The sequence below is a fragment of the Chionomys nivalis genome, chromosome 17, assembly GCF_950005125.1.
Source record: "Chionomys nivalis chromosome 17, mChiNiv1.1, whole genome shotgun sequence".
NCBI lineage: Eukaryota > Metazoa > Chordata > Mammalia > Rodentia > Cricetidae > Chionomys > Chionomys nivalis.
In genome coordinates this window covers 37,810,194-37,831,784 of record NC_080102.1, presented here as the reverse complement: position 1 = coordinate 37,831,784, position 21,591 = coordinate 37,810,194, and the positions used below count along the sequence as shown (strand labels likewise).

Below are 21,591 nucleotides of genomic sequence, written 5' to 3'. Positions count from 1 at the left end.
AGCTCTTTCTTCTTCCCGTGTGGTTACAGTATCCCTTGCTGAAGGCACCGGATCCTCCATCCTGTACAACTGTCCCCATGGAGGAATTGATGAATTGAACCTCATGATGTCATTTAAGCCAAGGCCGGTGACTTCTGAGCAATGCTGGAACTCCTACCTGCTCATGCCTGGAACACACTTTGGAAGGATGCCAGCACTGATCTGATGTGACCAGCCCAGCCCATTATAAAACCCTGCCCCATCCACAGGCCTGCACTGGTGTCAGCCCTTCAGGACCCTGAGGAATAGAAGAAACCCACTTCCTCCTTTTTCTGTCCATCCCTCAGATATTCCTAAGGAACTACCAAGTTATGAGCTACAGGAATCAGGGCTGACAGGACCCCTGAATGCTGGGACCACTTAAAGTCAAGGGTCAGCAAACAAACACCGAAGTGAACCAATGCCATCAGGAGACATGAGGCAGGGCAGAGGGTTTAGTAAAGTGCTTGCATTGCAAGAACAAGGATCTGAGTTCAAACCCAGTATCCCCATTAAAGTGGGGCTAGCATTCACTTTTCGTCACAGTGCTGGGAAGGCAGACACAGGAGAATCCCTGGGCCTCAGTGGCCAGACTGTCTAGCCAAATCAATGAGTTCCAGGCCAGTGAGAGACCCTGCTGCCAAAAAAGAAAAAAGAAAAAGACACACACACACAAACGCGCACTGAATACACACACGCATACACACACAAACACACACACACATATATGCTAGGGATATCATCGTACCCATCTCACCCTGGGGAGCCACTTGGCCAATGCACAGAGCCCACAAAAGGCAAGAGGATGAAGCCCAGGCCTGCAGAGGCTCCCCCACCCTCCAAAATCATCCCATACAGAGGCAACTGACACAGGCCAGCTACCTCACAAACAGGCCTGAGCCATGCCCCGTGCCTCAGTTTCCCAATCTAAGAAATAGGAACAATAATGGTCCCTGCTTCAAACAGGTGAGCATGTAGTGACCTGGCTCATGTTAACTGCTTAGAACTGGGGGCAGGGCTGGGGGCAAGGCTTGGTTGGTAGCGCTGGCCTAGTGTGCACCAAGCCCTGGATTTGACACTGCCACATGCACACCAGTTTCACATCAACTGGGCATAGTGGCCAAGCCTATACCCCAGCAACAGCAGAAGGATTAAATGCCCAGGTCCATCCCCAGCTACACAGTGAGCTTGCTATTCTGGGACAATGAAGGCAGCAGATGGCGGGAGTTCTCTTCCTGTCACCTGACCCTCAGGATCGGAGAAGACCCGAAACCCTGCTGCAGCTTCTAAGAGCAGCCGGCGGCCGTGGACAGGACTGCTCCTCTCCCCATGCCTGGCTCTGGGCTGCATGGCCCTCTCTTTCCCAGCATCCCATGCTCGTGATGTCAACCAGGATGATGGCGGATTTGGAGGTCTGTACTAGCCCCCCCCAGGGATGCAGCAAGCACTCTCAGAGACTGAGACCAGGCCTCTGGTGGTCCCCAACATGCCAGGCTCAGACGTTCTTCAAGGTCAGAGGACAGGTTCAGAAGAGTTGTGGGCCCTGGTAGCCTAAGTCAGGGCCCCTCTAACCACATGCTTCTCCCTCCTTACCTCTCTCAGGGCCCAGGCCTAGTCCTGACACCCAGCATCACAGGGATCTGTGTAGGGGAAGACAATGCTGGCCCTCTCAGGCCCTATCCTCTTCTGTGCTCCCTTCCCTGAAGGCCCCTACCGTCCTGGTCCTGTTTAGTCACCATTCAGTCCCCTGGAGCCAGAGATGTTAAAGATTGTATTTGCTTGGCCTCCACTTTGGATGGTCAATCGATCCTATGTCGCCTTTAGCTGAAACCCAAGGCAAATCCTCAGCTCAGTCACCGTGCTGACTTCCCAGATACTGTAGGGTTCCCAGTCCATGCCCTAAGGGCAGGGAAAGGAGGCGGGGCTCCTAGCACTGCAACTCATACCCACACAGGAGCATGGCACAGCCACAGATACATCCCCACATACGCATCATACATGCATAGTCTTATACCGTAACACACACACACACATACACGCACACAAAGTCCTCAGTCATCAAGCCTCCCCCTCCCTGCACCAGACTCTGAGCCACACACCACATTCTATCACCAAATGTGATCATCACCACTGATCAGAGACCTTGTCCAGCCAGGAGTACCGGCTGCCCATGGCAGGAAATGGGACAGAGAGAGACTTAAATAAAGGTTTAATGTCTCACAGATTGGATGTCAGAAAGAACAGCTTTAGATGATTGGCTTGGCCTTTCCCTCATGGTGACAAAGTAGCTTCCCAAGAGCCAGTCATCACACCCACATTCACAGTAGGGAGAAAGGATCTTAGGCTGTGAAACTTACTCCAGAAACCTCGGCTGGCTTTCCTCAGTTCCCGCTGAGTCACACGGTAGCTCCTTGCAGCAAAGAAGGCTGGGACAATGAACCAAGTCAGTCACAATTGACAGGGACCCACCACAGTCCTTCTGAGCCTGCTGAGCTTCCAAAGTCCAGGTTCCTTGACCAGGCAAGGGGATCTAGGAGCAGCTGAGACCAGTCCCACAGCTGCAGGGCACAGACCCTGGTTTTGTCCTAATGGCCCTCCCTGGTCCTCAAGGAATGACTGAGGCCAGGTCCCAGCCAGGGCACATGTCACTCTCAGGAGAGTGAGGACCCTGAACACTCCCCCCTACACACACACACAACTCAAGTGCCCCCGCAGCCTCTGTGGAGTGACTAGGTCCCTGGGCCTGAGACACCTTCAACACCAACCACTCTCCAGGTCCTGGCCTTTCCTGTCACCCAGAGGCCCTACCAGGGACCATCTGTCAGTGGGCACTCAACAAGGAGCCCTCAGGACTGCTTAGGAGATAGGGGAGGGGTTTGGCAGAAGCATCCATTGACCCCTGCTGCAGTTCAGAGTTCACAGTGCCACCAGCAGGGGACACCAGGGTGTGTCGGGATAGAGGAGACAATGGAGAGAGCGAAACCTGCAAAGAAGTCAACAGGGGGAGATGGTTACCCCAACCTCACTGACCCACAGGCACTGTGAACACTCAGCCCAGGCAACTCTGAGTTATACAGGGCTATGCCATGACTGGCAGGATGGTGGCATCCTCAGACAACTCTGTGTCACATGGAACTATCCCATGCCTGGCAGGATGGTGGCATCCCCAGGTAACTCTGTGTCACATGGGACTGTCCCATGCCTGGCAGGATGATAGCATCCCCAGGCTCTTCCCAGGAAAGGCTAGCAGCACCCCAAGAATGGAGCAATCAGAACTGACTCCAGACATTGGCAAAATCACCCCCAATTTGAGAACCTCTCCTTTGAGACACCTTGAAAGCCAGAGGCAACCCTAAGAGCTTATTGACGGAATTCTAGAATCTTCAAGCTCACAAAAAATCTAGCATCATCTAACTAAGGCTATGGCTCACATGTCCCTGCTGATGGCCAACTCGCTCCACTAAAAGACAACTCCTTGCCAGGCGGTGGTGGCGCACGGCTTTAATCCCAGCACTCGGGAGGCAGAGGCAGGTTGATCTCTGAGTTTGAGGCCAGCTTGGTCTACAGAGTGAGTTCTAGGACAGCCAGAGCTATACAGAGAAACCCTGTCTTGAAAAACCAAAAATCAAACAAACAAAAAAAGGCAGCTCCTTTCCTCTTGGAACTTTGAATTCCTTCCCTACACAGAGACAAATTCCATCTCCTTGATACAAGACTGTGCTTACTACAGCCCTCGCCTCAGGGCCCTTGGAACAGCTATTGGCTCCAGTGTTACAGATGGAGGGATGGAAGCCCAGAGAGGACCTTAGCTAATGTCACACAGAAAGTAGCAGAGTACAGAAGTAAACCTATTCTCTCTGCTCCCAGTTCTGTTCCCATGACCTGTGGCACTACTCTCCCTCCAAGCTCTTCCACCTTTGGGTGCCTAGGCTTGGTCCCCACCTCCATCCTGCACCTCAGCCCACACGCACCTGGAGGGGTCCTCTTCATGGGAGAAGGGGCCCTGTAGCTTGATGACGTTCAGTTTCCCCTCAAAGACCCCATAGCTGAGGGTGACCTGGGGGGAGATGGGAGGGCATTTGGGAGATGTTCCACTTGGGAGGCCCACAAGGGGAACATTTTGGTACCAGGAGAGAAAACCTTGGGCCTCCGGAGAGGCCTGACAATTGAGCCTCCTGTACCCGTAGAACCCAGCCCCTCCCCAAAGGCACTGCAGCCTGAAGTCATGCTCCTGCCTCCGTCTGTTTGGCCCCAGCAGCCACACTTACCCAGGGAGCTGGTGATTCTTGCTTCCTACAGATTTGGACACCAAGCTCATCGAGAAGCAATCATTTCCCTCAGCTGAGTGCCCAGACTAGCTAGGTTTCCACAGCCCCGTGCAGGCCTCAGCCAGTCCTGGACTATACAATGTCAGGAAGACATGAGACAGAGATCGCAACTAAGAAATGGACACACGCCATGGCTACAGACTGATGACTTGGCCACCAGGGCTCATCATCCTCCCCCGGCTACCCCAGCTATGAGTCACATTTAGCCCTCGGTTTTCCCATCTATAGAACAGGGATAATATTTGCAGTTAGTGTTTGGAGATTTTATTTATTTACATTTAGACAGGGACTGGAACTTCTAACCCTCCTGCCTCTCCCTCCAAGTGCTGGGGCTGGAGGTTCACACCACCAGACCTGATTTGTGAAGATCTAAGGATCAAATTCAGGGCTTTATGACACTACATAAGCGCTCTACCCACCACGCTACACCCCAGCCCTGTAGTCGGCCCTCTGTATCTGCAGCTTCTACATCTGTGGACTCAACCACGGGTTGAAAATATCCCAAAGACTGCATCTGTGCTGTGCACTTCCCCCTTCTCATTTATTCCCTAAACAACACAGCATGACATTTTACCGAGTCTTTCTATCCTATTAGGAATGGAAAATAACCCAACGCTGTTTTAACGCGTGTGGAGGAGGGGTGCGGGTTCTGCCGAACACTGCAGCCCTTCACGTAAGCGACGGAAGCTGAGAGTCTGGGGTTCCCCGGGGTCCTGGAAGCAGTCCCTGTGGACACTGGGGGAGGCCAGTGCGGGCACAATGTGATGATTGGCAGAAACAGTCACTGAAGAGGACAACCCCCCTCAGGCTGCCAGCTATATCAAAAAGCAATGGCAGTTAGATGCTTCATTTCTGGTCACCCCAAACTTGTCCCCCTTTCCTGGCTTCCTAATAGGTGGGCCCCCACACCCTGGTCCCCTGCCTAGTCAGTCTACTGACTCCAGACGCTGACCCAAGCTAGGCCTTCAGACCATGGGATCTAAAGGTCAGCGGAGGGTCTATGGACCCTCTCTCCTTGGTGACTGCAGACCTAGGGCTAAGATCCTGCCATCCCAAGGCCCTAGTCATCTGAGGACAAGGCTGGTGAGGAGAGAGTAGATTGGACAGGAGATAGTCCCTTCTGAATGGCAGGTCCAGTCCCTCCTTCTTACTCAATCTCATATGCACTTCCGTCACGTGTGTTCTGACTCTGTAAAGCAGAAGACCTCGGGCCCTCTGGTCAGGCAGTGGGACTGGCAGGCAGGCCTACAAGCCAAGCCAGTCTGTCCCAACAGCAGTTGTGGGCCATCAGGTGTAGGTTAATCATCTGTTCATCACTGATGCCTGGGGGCATCACCTATGCCTGTAAAGTTTTCCCAGATAGAAGGAATAGGAGGCCTGAGCTACTGTGTCCTGAAGGAGTGCAATGCTCCCTGGGCCTCTGTTCTCCACCAATACACGATGGCTCTATAAGTTCAAGTTCCAGGTTGATTTTGAGTACCCCAACCTTCCTCTGGGGAGATCATTTTTCCCCACCCCTCGCCCTCTGCTCGGCAGTTGGCTCACCTGCTCCAGAAGCTGGGTGGCCCCCAGCAGCTGTAGGGTCTCCAAATGGGAGTGGAAAAGGGGGCTGGGCTGCAGGTGGGCTCCCAGCTTGCACTCAATGATGTAGCCCACAGTGCAGTCATCAGGCAGGCGGATGAGAGCCGAAGTGTCCACGAAGTGGGAGCCGCTGAAGGACAGAGCTGGGTGGTAGCCCCTGACCCAGGCCCTGCACACCTGCGCCCCCTCCCACCTCCCAGCAGGGCCTGCGCTGGGCGGGTTAGCACACTGCTCTAGAAACGGCAAGGAGCCCTGCTAAATGTACCCTTCCTTCTCCCCCTTTCCTCTCTTTTGTTTGCTCATAGATTCGCTGCTCAGCCTGACACCCCCTGGCTCCCTGTACCTCACTAGCGATGAGGACTCAGAAGGGCCCAGACACGAGAAAGTGGCGCTTCTTGCCTGCCACAGACTGGGGTGCTGAGGCTGGGGCTAAGTCAGAGGGAAGCATGTGGTTTAGGGGGCCAGGGAGAAAAGGTGGACTTCCCAGAGGCTGCAGCAGGCTTTCAACGGCATCAACCAGTGTCCTAGAGAACAGCTCCTGACTGTCCAGGGCCATCAATGTCCCTTCCCCAGGATGCCTGGCCAGGAGTGTGGTGGGCACAGAAATCCAGGCCGAGAGCACCCCAGCTGCCCATGGAGATGGGATGGGACCACAGAGGTGGGCAGAGCACAGTGGGGCAACCCTAGTCCCAGAGATAACCTTTGGTCATAGGTGTGAGCCTGCTCTGGGCTTGCCTAGGGACAGCGTGCCTACTGACATCCTGAATCCTTTAAGAAGCAAAGGGCAGACAGGGATGGTGGCGGAGCAGGTGGGTGACCTTGTCAACCCTTCATGAGGGTTCTAGAAATGGCACTGCCCTCCCTCCTGTTTGCTCCAGCCTAACTCAGGGCAAAGATCCATGCAAGCATATGGCCACTGACAGCAACCTGGGAAAAGGTCAGAGTCAGCCATTTCCAGAATGGCAGTATTCCACTCACCCACCCCCATGCTCCCAAGATTCCCCTCTCCTGTGGGGATAGCCTTCGGGGATGTCTCAGATAAAATGCCACATCTTCCAGAAAGCCTTCCTCTCCCCCATCTTTGAGGGCTCCAATGCTTAACCCCCAAGATTCCAATTGTCAGAAGATAACAGCAGGGCTGCCAAGGCCCCGGCCCACAGCTGCTGTCTGCCCTGACATTTTCCCACTGAGCCCTTACAGTGCCATTGGCCATGTATTTTCAGTTCCGTTTATACCTGGGGAAACTAAACCACATTCCCAGAAGTCAACAGAAATGTTCCACACAGGTCTGGGCTACCCTGACGCAACTGAGTAAGAGGCCATTTCCTCTGGGCACCCTCTTGCCCCTCCTGCCTCCAAGGCCCCTCTCTCCTGGGCCTCTGCTTACCTGGCCCACGGCACCATCTTCAAAGCCAGTTGGCGGCTGATGCAGAAGCCAGCGCCCCCTGTGGCAAACCAGAACCGTACCAGCCTCTGGAAAAAGGAGGACAGAGACGTGCAGTGAGCCCGGGGAACTCAGGGGCACCAGTTAGACCACCCCCTCCCCCCGACCACCATGACCCCAAAGCTCTGAAGCCTGGCCTTAGCATGTCCACTTCACAGCTAGGGAGCCAAGGCTGAGTGTCACACAGCTAATTAGGAGTGGTGAGGCTATAGGGGAACCCCAAACCCAGCCAGAGTCTGGCTTCCTGGAAGAGGAGGCATTGGGTCTGAGACATCCTTGTAAACCCCCATAGGAGAGGGATCCTAGGGGTCACAGTGATGGGGAGACATGTGCCACTCTACCCTCTTCCTTTGGGGGGACCTGGCACCTGCTCCCCTAGGTCACAGAGGTGGCTAGGGGCTTCTGGAATAAAGTACAAGACTGGGTCCCTTGATCCAGTAATAGCACATGACTTAGACCAGTCAGTCAGAGCCCTTCCCAGAGTGCTCTGGGAAGATCAGAGGAGAGATCTCCATACAGGTCACTATCCAGAGGATCAGGATTCTCTGATGCCACCAACACCAGGCCTCCTGTTCTCACTTTCCCCGCTCCCAATCCCTGAGGCTGAGAAAGGCTTTCCACAGATGAAGAACATGAGGCCACCCCTGGAGTAAAGAGGGAGCAATGTTGGGAGCACCTGTGGGCAGGCAACCCTTTGACATCACCATCCCCAGTAGTGGGTAGCAGCCCTCCTGCCATTTTCTGAGTCCTCTACCACCTTTGCCTCAGCCCAGGCCTCTTCCCAGTTCTCTTGTGAGGATCCTGAATTCACCTGTGGGTTCTCCAAACCTTCTGGGGAATTTTTCCCTTCTGCCATTTCATCTCTTGGTCTAACAATGCCCTCCCCCATGCCTTCCCACAGGTCCACAGTTGGTGTTTAACAAATGCATCTTGTGTTAGACTGAGCATTTCCCATGATGCTTTTGTAGAAAGAGCCCTAGGAGGAGGCCCAAGCCTCCATCTCCCCACTTTGCTCAGCTGCGGAACCTCAAGGGAGCCACTTCCGGGGTCTGGGCCTTAAATTAGACTTGGGAGCACAAATGCCCCAGTTCTGTCATTTGATAGCCCTCCTTTCTATCTACGTCCACGAGTGTCCTTTAGAGACAGTTTAGGGTTCCAAGAAGCAGAATGACATCTCTTGAGGACCCAGCATTCAGGAAGTGCTCAATAAATGTGTTTTATTAAAAATTAACAAGTGTGTGGCTTCTGATCCTGTGTAATTACAGCAACCACAACATCACTGACTGGACCTCAGCCTGAGCCATTCCTGTGCCCGGCCCCGTGCTGAGGGCTGTGGAAGGGCTGTACCCCAACCACAGTGACCACGGCACAGAGGACAGAGGTCACTTGCCTCAGAGCATAGAGCAGGAACCAATGCCAGGCCAGAGCTCTTTGGCTTTTGCTGCCCCACTCTGGAGAACTCCAGGCTCTCATCAGCCTGGGGACTCTGGGATTCTGGAACAGTCCAAGGCAGAAGAGGGGGTAAGAGACATTTCCTTTGGTGCTGTGTGCCAAGGAGAGCATCATGCGTATTTGGGTGTGCTGGTTACCTTGACACAAACTAGGGACACCTGGAAAGAGGGGCCCTCAGTTGAGAAGATGACTCCATGGGATGGGCTTGTAAGTAAGTCTGTGAGACTTTAGGGGGGTAGGGGGCAGTTCAAGACAAAGTTTCTCTGTGTATGTAGTCCTAGCTGTCCTGGAACTCATTCTGTAGAACAGGCTGGCCTCAAACTCACAGAGATCTGCCTGTCTCTGCTTCCCCAGTGTTGGCATTAAAAGCGTGTGCCACCACCCAGCTATGAGGCATTTATTTTCTTGACTAATGGTTAATGTGGAAGGGTCACATAGCCCACTGTGTGGGCCACCAGCCCACAATGGGTAGTGTCACCCCTGGGAAGTGATCCTAGGTTATGATAGAAAGTTAAGCAAGATGTAAGGGGCAAGCCAGTAAGCAACACTCCTCCATCCATGGGTTCCTGCCTCTCTTCCCACCTGAGTCCCTGCCTTGACTTCCCTCAAAGATGGGATGTGATTGGCATAAATAAGTCAAATAAACCCTTTCCTCTCCAAGATGCTTTTGGTCATAGGACTTATGACAGCAACAGAAAGCAAACCAGGACAGTGGGGCCCAGGGTCTGGCTGTACCCAATAAAGTGTTGAACTGGCCAGGCAAGGCATGGCTAAGAAATGACTCCTGTAATGTTTATCCAGTCCCCAGTCCAGGGACTCTGACAGATGGTCCCACCCGATTCTACAGCTCACAGCCACCCTGTGAGTCAGGACTGTCATCACCTGCTCCGCAGATGAGAAACTGACACACAAAAAGGCCGACAAACTTCAATCAGTGTCACTAAGCCAGGAGTGACAGGGATGCCATATGAACCCAGGGAGACAGGCTCCATTCTGGACTCCTCAGGCCTGGAGGACGAGGGGCTCAGGCTGGGTGGGAGGTCAGAGCAGAGGCTGGGGACACCCCTTGGCTCACCTGGAGTGGCCCATGCACGCACCCTGGGGCCCAGGAGGATTTAATTAGGGCTCAGTGGCTGGTGAGCTACTGATAATTAGGGCTCCCGTTTCCCCAGAGCAGCAGATGGTGGCCTGGGGAAGGAGGGGAAGCCCCACGCATCAGCTCCTGCTCCAAGCAGGGCCTCCTGAGAGGGGGCCTCCTCCTCCTCCTTCCTGCCTTCTCCCTACCCTGCGGTTACTACCCAAGCTCCAGAAACTAGTCAGACTGGGGGCAGGGAAGAACCGTGCAATGAGAGGAACACAGGTCAAACCTCACAAAATGGTCCGTTTGAAGCACGCCCAGTTCTCCTAGGCTTTGTTTCCTAACCTAACCACAGTGACAGCCCACGACTGTCACCTGGGTCTGCAGTGTAGCTGGAAGTGGACCTCTAGCTCCCAGTGTCCACACTTCAGTGGCTGGGCGGTGAAGAAGTTAGGGGAGTCTACGGTTCTGAGCAACCACGGTGTATCCCCTGACCCAGCAATCGTTTGGTATTTTTCTGGCTTTGAGACAATTTCATCTGTAGCCCAGGCTGTCCTGGGAAGCCACTATGTAAGCCCGGCTGGCCTTGAACTGGTGAGAGCTACCTCAACCTCCCCAAGTGGTAAGATTACAGCCACGTACCCAATGGTGCTGGGGATCAAACCTAGAGCTTTGTACCTGCTAGGCAAGCGCTTTACCACCTGAGTTCCAGCCCCAACCCAGGACTGTCGTGTTTTAAGATCCTGTACAAATCCTTGGTGATAACGGGTGTCTGGGGGCTGGGTCATGGGCGGAGTCAGAAAAGCCGGCAGACCGGACAGAGGTCTTCTTGCCAAGCCAGGGCTCCAGGAAGACCCAGGTCCCGCCTCCTGGACAGGTCCCGCCCCCAGGTATAAGCCCACCCCTGAGAACAACAGCCAATTGGAAAAGGAGGAAGGGACACACCGTGCGGTTTTTTGATTGCAGCTCAGAGGCGTGGATGGGCCGGTTCAGGCTGGGCTTGCCCACGTAGACATCACGGTCCCGTGGGAATGTTTTCAACAGCTGTAGCAGTGCCCTGGGATTCACGTAGTTGTCGTCGTCCACGTGGCAGAACCACCTGTGGGGATGGGGCCCGCAATAAGCTTGTGGAAATGCTGTGTCCCTGGGCCCCCACAGTCAAGACTCAGTGCTGTCTTTGCAGGCACTAGGTCAAAAACCTCCAGAGTCTGCCCTCGTGGTTTATTCTTCTTAGACAGTTAAGCTCAGTAAAACTTTGGGAAAAGACTACCTCGTGACAATCATCACAACAAAGCTTTAGCATAGCTACATCAAAACTCCCTAGCAGGAGAGTGAAACACCTGTGACCTTTACAACAAGAATGAATGCTATTAGCTGATAAACAGAGTTCAGGGCTAGGGCCGAGGGCAGTGGTTCTCAACCTGTGGGACTGGACACCTCTGAGGGTCGATCGACTCTTTGGGGTTGCCTAAGACCATCAGAAATATCAGACACTTGCATTATGGTTCATAACAGTAGCAAAATTACACCTGTGAAGTAGCAACGAAAATAATTTTATGGTTGGGGCCACCACAATATGAGGAACTGTATTAAAGGGTCACAGTATTGGGAAGGTTGGGAACCAGTGGCCTACAGGAAGGATCTGTGATAAGCATAAGGATAGATTGTTGTGGAATGTTATTTTAAGATGTGTTACATTTGTTTATGCTGTCAAACATTTTGTTTTAATGATACGAAGATGTGCTGCATTCTTTTATGTTGCATTTGTTTAACTCTGTGAAGCTGTGTTACTTTGCCTGCCTAAAACACCCGATTAGTCTAATAAAGAACTGAGCCGGGGCTGGAGAGATGGCTCAGAGGTTAAGAGCATTGCCTGCTCTTCCAAAGGTCCTGAGTTCAATTCCCAGCAACCACATGGTGGCTCACAACCATCTGTAATGGGGTTTGGTGCCCTCTTCTGGCCTGCAGGCATACACACAGATAGAATATTGTATACATAATAAATAAATAAATAAATATTTTTTAAAAAGCATTAAAAAAGAACTGAGCCAATAGTAAGGCAGGCAAAAGGATAGGCAGGGCTGGGGACAGAGAAAATAAATAGGAGGAGGTGAAGGAAAAGAAGGGGCCAGCCACAGGGTAAGAAGTGAAGCAAAGATATACAGAAACAGAGAAAGGTAAAAGCCCAGAGGAAAAAGGCAGATGGGACAAACTAAGTTAAGAAAAGCTGGCTAGAAACAACCCACGCTAAGGCCGGGTATTCATAAGTAATATTAAGTCTCTGTGCGATTTATCTGGGAGCTGGGTGGTGGCTCCCCACTCAAGAGTAGAGAGTGATAAAACAACCAACTACAATAGATTCTATTGGGGGAGAATGCAAACTACACGGGCCTCTTCCATGGGGACGGGTTCTGATTACCGAGAGACAAAGCCCAGGTTTAGAGTCTGGACAATGCCAGGATACCGGGGGATGCAGGTGGAGGCTGGCTCCTAACAGAATAGTTTGATGGCTTTCTCTGGTGTTCCCGGTGACCACGCACCAGTCACTTCCTTCCAGTCAAGAAAACCAGACAATCCTGATTCCCCAATGCGTACTCCAAGCCGTGCTTCCTACAGGTAGCTTCTATCCAAACCCTGTGTTTTGGGATCAGGAAGCATGCTGGGTACCCTAGGAGGAAGAGATATCTACAGAACAGATGAAGACGCAGACTTCAAGGCCATGCAGCCAGTGAGTGACAAGATTTGACTCCAGGAGGTCCACCTCCTGCCTGCTAGGTGGGAAAGAGTGAGTCAGACCCCAGGAGTCCCCAAGATCCCTTCATTGGGCCCAGGTCCCTCCATTTTGTGGGGTAACAGGGTGCTGGGGTATGTATGTCTGTACGTGTTCAGGTACAGATAGGTAAAAGCGTCCAGAGGCCAGAAGCCAACCTTGGGGGGGTGTTCCTCCTGTTACCATCCACCAAGATGGGATCTCTCACTGGGACCAGGAGCTTAGGATGTGATGACCAGCCAGCCCCAGGACCTGCCTGTCTCCACTGCCTAGCACTGGGGTTAGAAGCATATGTCGTACTTTGGGGGTTGGTGTTGGGTATCGAACTCAGGTCCTTGGCTTGCACAGCTAGCACTTTGCCCACTGAGCCATCTCTGCCCCGCCACTCTACTTCTTTGACAGGGCACTCAATTCAGAAGGTGGTCTGAGGCCAACGAGATGACTCAGGAGGGAAAGGCACCTGCCAGAAATACAATGGAAAAAGAGAACTAATTCCCAAAAAGTTGTCCTCTGACCTTCACACAATGCCGTGGCACGCATACACCTACACATGTATACACACAGAGACACACACATAGATAAATAAGTAAACAAACAAATGTAATTTTAAAAAACTAAGCCAGCCACGCCTTTAGTTCCAGCACTCGGGAGGCAGAGGCAAGCAGATCTCTGTGAGTTTAAGGCTAACCTGGGCTACATAGCAGTGCCAGGACAGCCAAAGCTACACAGTAAGACCCTGACTCAGAAAAGACAAAAGCAGAGCAAAACAAAAACATGTTAAAGAGATGATGGCCTGAGGCAAAAGTCACTCCAGCCCCAGCAGCCTAGCAACACGCACCTGAGTCCGCTGGCCAAAAAGGCATCAAATTCTGCAGCCATCTTGCAGGACAGAGCAGGGTGGCTGTGCTCTGCAGAGCAGTTGGTGACCACAAGGTGGGAGCCTGGAGATGGGAAGCAGTGAGGGGACCTGCCCAGCCCCTCCCCCATAACAGTGACCCCCCCTCCGGGTTGGACCTCAGAGAGCCTGGAAGGCTCATCTCCTCCCAGGGGAACTGAGGCAGCACACGGAATGGAGCTTTGTCCAGCAGCCTCTTACGTGTACTCCGCTCCGGGGTATTACAAGGTAGTCCCCAGTGCTAATGGCAGGAGACAAAATTCCTGGGGAACACAAGGCCCCATCACAGCTTCCCTGCTCTTCCTGCCCACAGTGGAGGAACACCACCCCGCCGAGGAGTTACCCAGTTACCCAGTCTCTCCTGGAGGTTTTCATCTGGGCTGTCAGTGAAGACGAATGTCTGTGGGGAGACAGAAGCATCAGGACAGGTTGATGGAGGAGGCCCCCATCCCCAGCACATCAAGGCTGTGCACACCCCAGATTAACCCACACACAGGGGGACTGCAGACATCACTCCTCTGTCCTCAGACACACCCTCCTCATGCACACACACAACTAAGCTCTCAAGGACACACACTCGGGGTGAACCAGCCTGCTGGGGCTGCTCTCCAGGACCACACACCCTTAGCCAACTCATCCCTCTTCTGCACTGTATAAGAAAGAAAGCAGGCTGTAAACCAGGTAGTGGTGGCTCACACCTTTAATCCCAGCACTCCAGAGACAGACAGGAGGACCTCTGAGTTAAAGATCAGCCTAGACTACAGTGTGAGTTCCAGGACAGCCAAGACTACACATAGAAGCCTTCTCTCAACAAACAGGAGAAGAGAAAAGTGTTGAAAGTTTCTATCCCACCTGGTCCCTTGGCCATTCAGTTCCAAAGAAACAAACAGAAACTGTTTGCCCTATTAGCTCAGGTTTATTATTAACTAGCTCTTACAACTTAAACTAACCCATAATTCTTATCTAAGTTTAGCCACATGGCTTGGTACCTTTTCTCAGTAAGGCATTCTCATCTTGCTTGCATCCTGTCTGACTGGTGACTGTGTCTCTGCCTTTCCTTTTCCCAAAATTCTCCTAATCTGATTGCCCCACCTATACTTCCTGCCTGGCTACTGGTCAATTGACTTTGTATTAAACCAGTATTAATGACAAATCTTTACAATGTACAAAAGCATCATCCCACAGCAAAAAGAAAACAGGCTGAGTAAGCCATGGGAAGCAAGCCAATAAGCAGCAACTCTCCATAGCCTCTGCTTCAGTTTCTGCTCTGGGTTCCTGCCTTGACTTCCTGCCCTGAGTTCTTCATGATGGATTGTAACCTGTAAGATAAAATAAACCTTTTCCTCCCCAAGTTGCTTTTGGTCATGGTGTTTATCACAGCAAAGAAAGCAAAGCCCCCTAACCCACAGGAGTGTACAAAACTGAAGAACTTCCCTCATCCATACCCTCACACACCACACCATTAGGGAATAACCACACCAAACAGCCACACCATAAAACCACAAACCCTCGTCCAGGTACAGAGACCACTAAGCGCCCCAGAAACCACACACACTGGCATAATCCTGATTTCTCAGATTTGGCATGTGCCAGAAGGGTCACTCATGCCTCCTTCCCAGTGACCTCCTAAAGATGAGGTTGAGCAGGATTCTAACACACAGACCTAGGCTGTTTCTTATTTCGTTTATTTATTGAAATGAGGTCTCACACTATGGATCAGGCTAGCCTGAAATTCAACTATGTAACCCCAAACTGACCTAAAATTGGTGACAGTCTTCCTGTATTAGCTTCTTGTGTACTGGGATTACAGGTGTGACCTGGCATGACTGGGACATTTCTTGCCACCCCTAAGAGGGTGAGAATCGATCGCTTAGTCAAACAAATACCAATTCCAAACCAAACAGCTTCAAACCCTCCAGAATCTGCCTGTGGACAAGACAGAGCTACAGCAGGCAGGTAGGTGATAGGTCATCCCCCACTCCAGAGCTAGCCCAGTGTGTATAGACCTTCCCTACTGCCCAAACAGCACATTATCATAGAACATCTTGAAGGCCTTTGGTGATGTCTCTGACCTTCGGGCTGCTCAGCCAGCATTTGGAACAATTTTGAACCACTTCTAAGTGAGGGCTGAAGAAACCCAGGCCTGTGTGGCCCTCCTCTGTCATCCTTCCAAGACCAGGATTCCAGCTATAACGATCCTCCTTGTTCACCCACGATGTCTTCACACCACAAACCCTCCCAGACCAAAACAGACCCTGTCCTGAGCCTCAGTTTACCTATCTGTAAAGTAGGAGAGCACAGCAGCAGCTGTGTGAGCAAAGTGAGATTCATGTAAAACAGGAAGAGTGAACAGGAAGTTAGAGTTGAGAGGGAAGGCAGGCTCTATTTCTTATATCTCACAGGGAACAGGGCACAGGAGGCCAGAAGCCGGAGGGCACTGGAAAAGGGGGACATGAGGGAACCAGACCTCTCTCCCAAGGCCTGTGACCCCAAGTTTACTTCCGAGCCACTGTCATCTCTCTACCTTGATCCTCAGAACGACTGTCCCCTCAGGATCAGATGGCTGGCACCTGTTAATGCCGTGAGTCCCTATTTCCCTTAGGATAAGTGTGGTCTGGACGAATAGATGGCTCAGCAATTAAGAACACTTTCTCCTCTTCCAGAGAACCCAGGTTCAAGTTCCAGGACCCACATGGCGGCTCACAGCTGTCGGTAACTCCAATCCCAAGGGGATCCACTGCCCTCTTCTGGCCTCCATGGGTACTGCATGCACATAATGCAGGCAAAAATACCCATACACACAAGAAACACTTTTTTAAAAAAGTTAAGTGTGGTCAAGGAAGAGACATCTGACCCTTGCCACCTAATGTGACTTTTCCTCAACCCTTCCTGCCCTGTCCCTGGGGTTTCTCTACTCAGATTTCTTTCAGTTAAGAAAGACACATTACAGACACATCTTCTGCACAGTGTGAGCCCTTTAAACCTGAAACTGCCAACTCCAGTACCTCCCCCCAAGAGACCTTCCCTGACACCCGCCAGCTACTCCAGAGGACCCTGTGCTGCTTCCCACTTTCTCCTCAGCCCCTCCAACCAGAAGTTAGGGTCCTGTCTGTCCCCAGTGTGTCCCAGCACAGGAGGGGCCTTCTGAGCCCTCTTCCTGGGGTCTGCCTCTGCCTATCACATTGAGCTGGTGCCAGAGCCCTGGATATTCAGGAGAGCTCAAGTGACCTCGGCCTGGTATCATCTTCTCTACCCCTCCCACACACACAACATTGTCACCTGGACCCTGGTGCCCCTATTCATACCTGCTGTGTGGCTTCCTGTTGAGCCCCAGCCTCTCAAATCCCTGTCATTGTAACTTTTCCCTGGAGGCTAGAGCATCAGGACTGAGCTCCTAAGAACTACAAGCAAGGGCCAGCACTGAAGCTGTTACCTAACACTTACCCAGCATGCTCAGGCCTTGGGTTCAATCTCTAACACTAGGTGGAGGGAGAAGGGGAGAACACCCCCCCCCCAAAAAAAAAAAAGGCAAAAGCCAGGGTTTATTGATTGCCTGTATGAGATCCTGGATTCCATGATCAACATCAAAAAGCTGAGGCCCCACCCACACATCCTCTTCCCACTTGCCCTGGAACCACAGTGCCTATCTTCTTCTTCTTCCCCTTGTGCCCCATGCGTCTGTGCACCCACCTCACCCTCCGCAGTATCCTGGCTTCTGTCTTTCTCTGCTCCCAAGGCTCGTCCTGGCCCACCCTCCTCCTGGGTCCCCAGGCTGTCTTCCTTGGCCTCTGGCTGTATTCTGCTCTCACCCAAGCCCTACTCACAACACAGGTCTAGAGGGAGCCGACCCATGGGTCAGGCCTTTCTTGCCTGACCACGTTTGCCACCAAATGGCTCTGGGGTAGCAGAAGTCACGCACGTCCAGAGCATGGGACAAACAGACTAAGAATACTTGCTGAGGTGGGGTGGGGGTGGAGCAGAGTTAGGAAAGAACTAGGGTCCAGGCCAGAATCTGGGGGACCAGAGAAGGCCCAGGAGCCCATGCTTTTGCACAGGGTGGTGGGTAGAGCAGTAGGCTGCATTTGATTTATTTAAGCAAGAGACCCAGACAATAGTTAGTTGCAGTTTCACAGGCCGGGGAAACAAAGAGAATGGGAGGCTGCTGGGGCAGGGGAGGGGGTGACCGGGGACCATCTGCTGCAGTGAAGGGGAGCCAGGGCTGAAGCCTTCTCCCCCTGCCCAGCCCCCACCCAGGAGAGGACTAGAGGAAGAAAAAGCTCCTTGAAGCTCAAAACACACAAAACAGCCTTCTCCGCCCACCCCCTCTGCCAGACAAAGGCCATACATGAGTCTATCCCGGCACACTAAGCCGGGGCCACCTGTCACCCCATCACCTTTAACCAGCCGGGTGCCCAGCACTGGAGTTAACCAGCTAGGGCTGTTTCCAGACACACTTGTGTTGTGCAAATGTGGAAACTGAGGGCCTGTAGCCAAGATCACAGGAAAAAAATAAAGCCCAGAAGTAAGAAACGGGTCTCTCTGTCTCCTGTCCTTCCAGAGCCTTTTCCTTTGCTCTGGTTGAGGTTCCAACACCTCTCCTTCCCCTGCCTGACCTCACTGTGGATGGGAAGTCAGTACCTGACATTTACGTAGTTAGCACAGCTAGCACGATGCCTCTGACTAAAGCCCCTTAGAGACGCCGGCAGGTGCCCCTTGACCAAGTCAGTTAGGCTTCAGCCTCTTTGCCAGCCTTGTTCTGCCAGGCACTAGCACCTCAGCTGATGTCCCAGAGTCAGCCTTCCAGTAACCCTGGCAGCTCTGATTTGGGAGCCTGGCAGGAAAGAAAGGGGCCCTGTTGAGAAGCAGGAGGGAAACCCACTATGCTGTGGCCCACAGGCCTTCTGGGTGACTCTGGCCAGCCTGTTCTATTCTGCAGCCTTAGTTTCTTCATTTGGGGCTAGGGCACCATCATGGTGAGTAAGACAGGAAAGGCAGGGACCACGTGAGGTCTCGCTCCCTGGTACACATAGACGCAGCTCCATAAACAGGAAGGTCTGCGTGGAGGGCCAGCCCTGCTGGCTTCCGAGGAGGAACCATGCTCCCCTCAAGACAAAAAAGAAAAGAAAACTGTATTGGCATGGGAGTTACTCTACTGGGAAAGGGCTCATGCCTGTACCAGATGTTGTGCCAGGAAACGGGGAGGCGGGCATCCTCTTCAGGTACCCCCACCTTTCCCTCACTGAACAGCCTCCTCTCCTTGGCCTCCCCTCCTCAGGCTCAGCCACTTCCTCCCACAGAGCCAGCAGCCACAATGGGGGCAGAGTATGTGTATGCACAAATGTCTGAAACCACTTCTGCCTCCTGAGGTGGTCTCCAGTGCCCCGTCCCTGGCTTCGACTGATGGGGTCTTGAGTATGGGGAGGAGGGCTCTGGCTTTCAGGAACCACACTTATTCCCCACACTTTCTTATTATTGTGTTTAGCATATGTGACTGTGTGTGAGCACATGTACACATACGCACACACACATACACACACACACACACACAGGTATTCCACATGCCGGGATCTCCACCTCACCTTGACCTCCTGCCCACTCTGCCTTAGCCACTGCCTCCCAAGGGCAGCACAGGAAACCGGGAGGCTAGACACTCCCTGCACACCCTCAGCAGCACAGTGAGGCAGGAACTGAAAGGAAGCCTCCTTCCAGCAGGCCCCACCTCAATGTCTGCCCAGCATCCACACCACACCCCTGCTACAGGCAGCCTCATCCATCCCCAGAGCCCGGATGGGCAAGTACTCAGGTCTGGTGGGTTGCACCTTCCTGCGGGCTCTCAGATATCCACCATGACCCTGAGGCAAGTTAGGAGCAAGAATCTAAGAGAGGGGGGGACCCAAAATGGGAGAGAGGAGCCTAAAGCAGGGCCCCAGACTGAACCCAACAGATGTAGACCTGTGAATCTGAGGAGTCCCTGGAACATGGCAGTGGGGGGCAGGCATGGAGGAATGAACGACTGGAGAGACCCCAGAGAGACCCCCCAGTGGGCAGCTTCTCCCCAGACCATCAGGAAGACCCCGGTAAGCTCCTCAGCCAGGAGCTTTCTCAGGCCTCAAGGCGGCCGCCTGTCACCTGTTGCCTGGTCCTGGAGACCCACGTGTCAAGTAGCAGGTCCAGGCGAGAGCGGTGGAAGGTCCTGGTTGTCTTCACTGCGATGAAGATGTCGTCAAGCTGCAGTTCCAGGGACCCTGGGTTCTGTTGGTGCAGCCTGAGTGTGTCCTGCGCCATCCGCAGGGACAAACTTGAGTGGTATCGTAGAGACAGGAGTCCCACGCACAGGAGGGTAAAGAGGGCTCCTGCCAGGCCCCGAAAGGCCCGGCAGTGCATTGGTACCGGGCCCCCAGACAGTTCAACCCCCGACTCCCCAATCAGTCTGGAGTGGGAGGCTGGTCAGGCGGGGGCCCTGGTATGGGCAAAAGTCTGGCAGGCATCAGGGGCGGGTACCGATGGGAAAGGAGGAAGCTGGGTCTCCAGACCCAGAGCTGAGCCACCGCTGTCCCGCCAGCCGCCAGCCAGCAGAGGCCACAAGCCCGCCACCTGCTCCTCCGCCCTCCCTCCAGTCAGGGCCGCTAGGCTCCTGGCCCCGCCCCTGCTCAGTCCGAGGGGAGGGGCTAGACCTGGGAAGCCCCAAAGGCGGCTGCAGGGTGTCACTCACTGAAGGGGGCCCAGCACAGCCTTCTGCTGCTGCCACATCAGACCCTCAGGCTTCCTAGGCCCCACAGCCCTGACTCTGGCTCCTACAGAGACAATACCCGTTATTTCAATACCGGTAATTTCAGAGTCAACAGAGTTCTGGTCCACCCAGCCTTGGGTCCTCGTTCACTTTCCCTCCTGCCCACAACACCCACAACACATCAGGCCTATATGTGCCACAGGACTGTGCCCACTGTACCACGCTCCCTAGAGATCATCACTTCTTGCTTTCTTTGAGTCTTTACACAAACATTATTTCCGCCATGAGGCTTGCCCTGTCTACTTCATTTAAACAATCCTCCTTTCTTGGGGAAGCCTAGGCCCTTCTCTTTCTCTCTTTCAGCTGCACAGCGTATTTTACATATTTATTGTCTTACTCGTGAGACTGCTGGGCCAGGGGGGGTTCTTCCCTTTTGTTGACAATCCAGAGCCCAGTACGGTGCCTGGCATGCCTGGCACGCACTAGGCGCTCAATCAATTCTTGTTAATTAAGCACAGGAAAGTGCTTGGTGGCTGTGAATGGATTTCAGCCTGCACTAGGACAATGAAGGCAAGTCAGCCCCTGCCTGTCCCCTTCACAGCCCACCTCCTCAAAGTGCCACCAGGGAAAAGCATAGGCTTGGTGCTGGGTTCAGATCCCAGACAGGACCACTCCCTGGCTGGACGGCATTAGACAAGATACTTCTGCCATTTATAAAATGATGGTGAGGGCTGGCGAGATGGTTCAGCGGGCAAGGGCGCTTGCCACCCAGGCTGAGGACCTGAGTTCAATTCCCAGGTACACACAAATGCCCATTCCTGAGAGTTGCCCTCTGACCTCCGCCCAGGTGTGCATTACTACAGCAAAGCCCTTAAAAAAGGAATCTCAGGGCAGGTGAGAAGGCTCGGCGGTAAAGCAGCCCACTGACTAGGCTGATGGCCCAAGTTTGAGCCCCAGGACCCCACATGACAAAAGGGGAGAAGTGGCTCCTGCAAGTGACACACTGCATGCACACTTGCTCCCGGATGCTCACGCAATGAACAGTTTTGTAAGTGAAATCCTAGCCCTCAAAGCCAGTCAGTCTGCCAGGACTGCTCCTCCTGGAGGTGACCATCCTCACTCTGCCAGAGCTCTGTCAGGGCCGTCCACACACCCACGATGAGCTCTGGGTCTCCTGGACAGCCTCCTTAAGCCACTCACTCCTGCTGGCTTCAGTGACCTGCACCGGAGGACACTGTGGATGGGGCAGTGCAGGGCCGAGGGCCCCCCACCTGGCACTGTGGCAGGTAAGGTGA

The 21,591-nt window shown here is 53.2% G+C and overlaps 1 protein-coding gene across 1 annotated transcript; it reads right to left on the bottom strand.

Annotated features, from left to right (window-relative positions):
* Positions 1–2,220: 2,220 nt before the first annotated feature.
* On the bottom strand, positions 2,221–20,160 carry Mfng (MFNG O-fucosylpeptide 3-beta-N-acetylglucosaminyltransferase). The gene is made up of 8 exons (XM_057792013.1): positions 19,696–20,160; positions 13,918–13,966; positions 13,510–13,612; positions 10,847–11,000; positions 7,315–7,400; positions 5,892–6,057; positions 3,990–4,075; positions 2,221–3,001 (listed from the first exon to the last, which is right to left on the bottom strand). Exons 1-8 carry the CDS (start codon positions 19,948–19,950, stop codon positions 2,935–2,937), a joined length of 966 nt encoding a protein of 321 aa, XP_057647996.1. The 5' UTR covers positions 19,951–20,160; the 3' UTR covers positions 2,221–2,934.
* Between the last annotated feature and the right edge of the window lie 1,431 nt (positions 20,161–21,591).

What these genes read in the sequence shown, in the direction of transcription:
- Mfng (XM_057792013.1), bottom strand. Translation starts at nt 19,950, where the DNA reads ATGCACTGCCGGGCCTTTCGGGGCCTGGCAGGAGCCCTCTTTACCCTC. An exon ending in AAGATGGTGCCGTGGGCCAG is followed by an intron (nt 6,058 to 7,314) that starts GTAAGCAGAGGC and finishes TCTGTCCTTCAG; the next exon opens with CGGCTCCCACTTCGTGGACA. An exon ending in CCACCCAGCTTCTGGAGCAG is followed by an intron (nt 4,076 to 5,891) that starts GTGAGCCAACTG and finishes ATCTCCCCCCAG; the next exon opens with GTCACCCTCAGCTATGGGGT.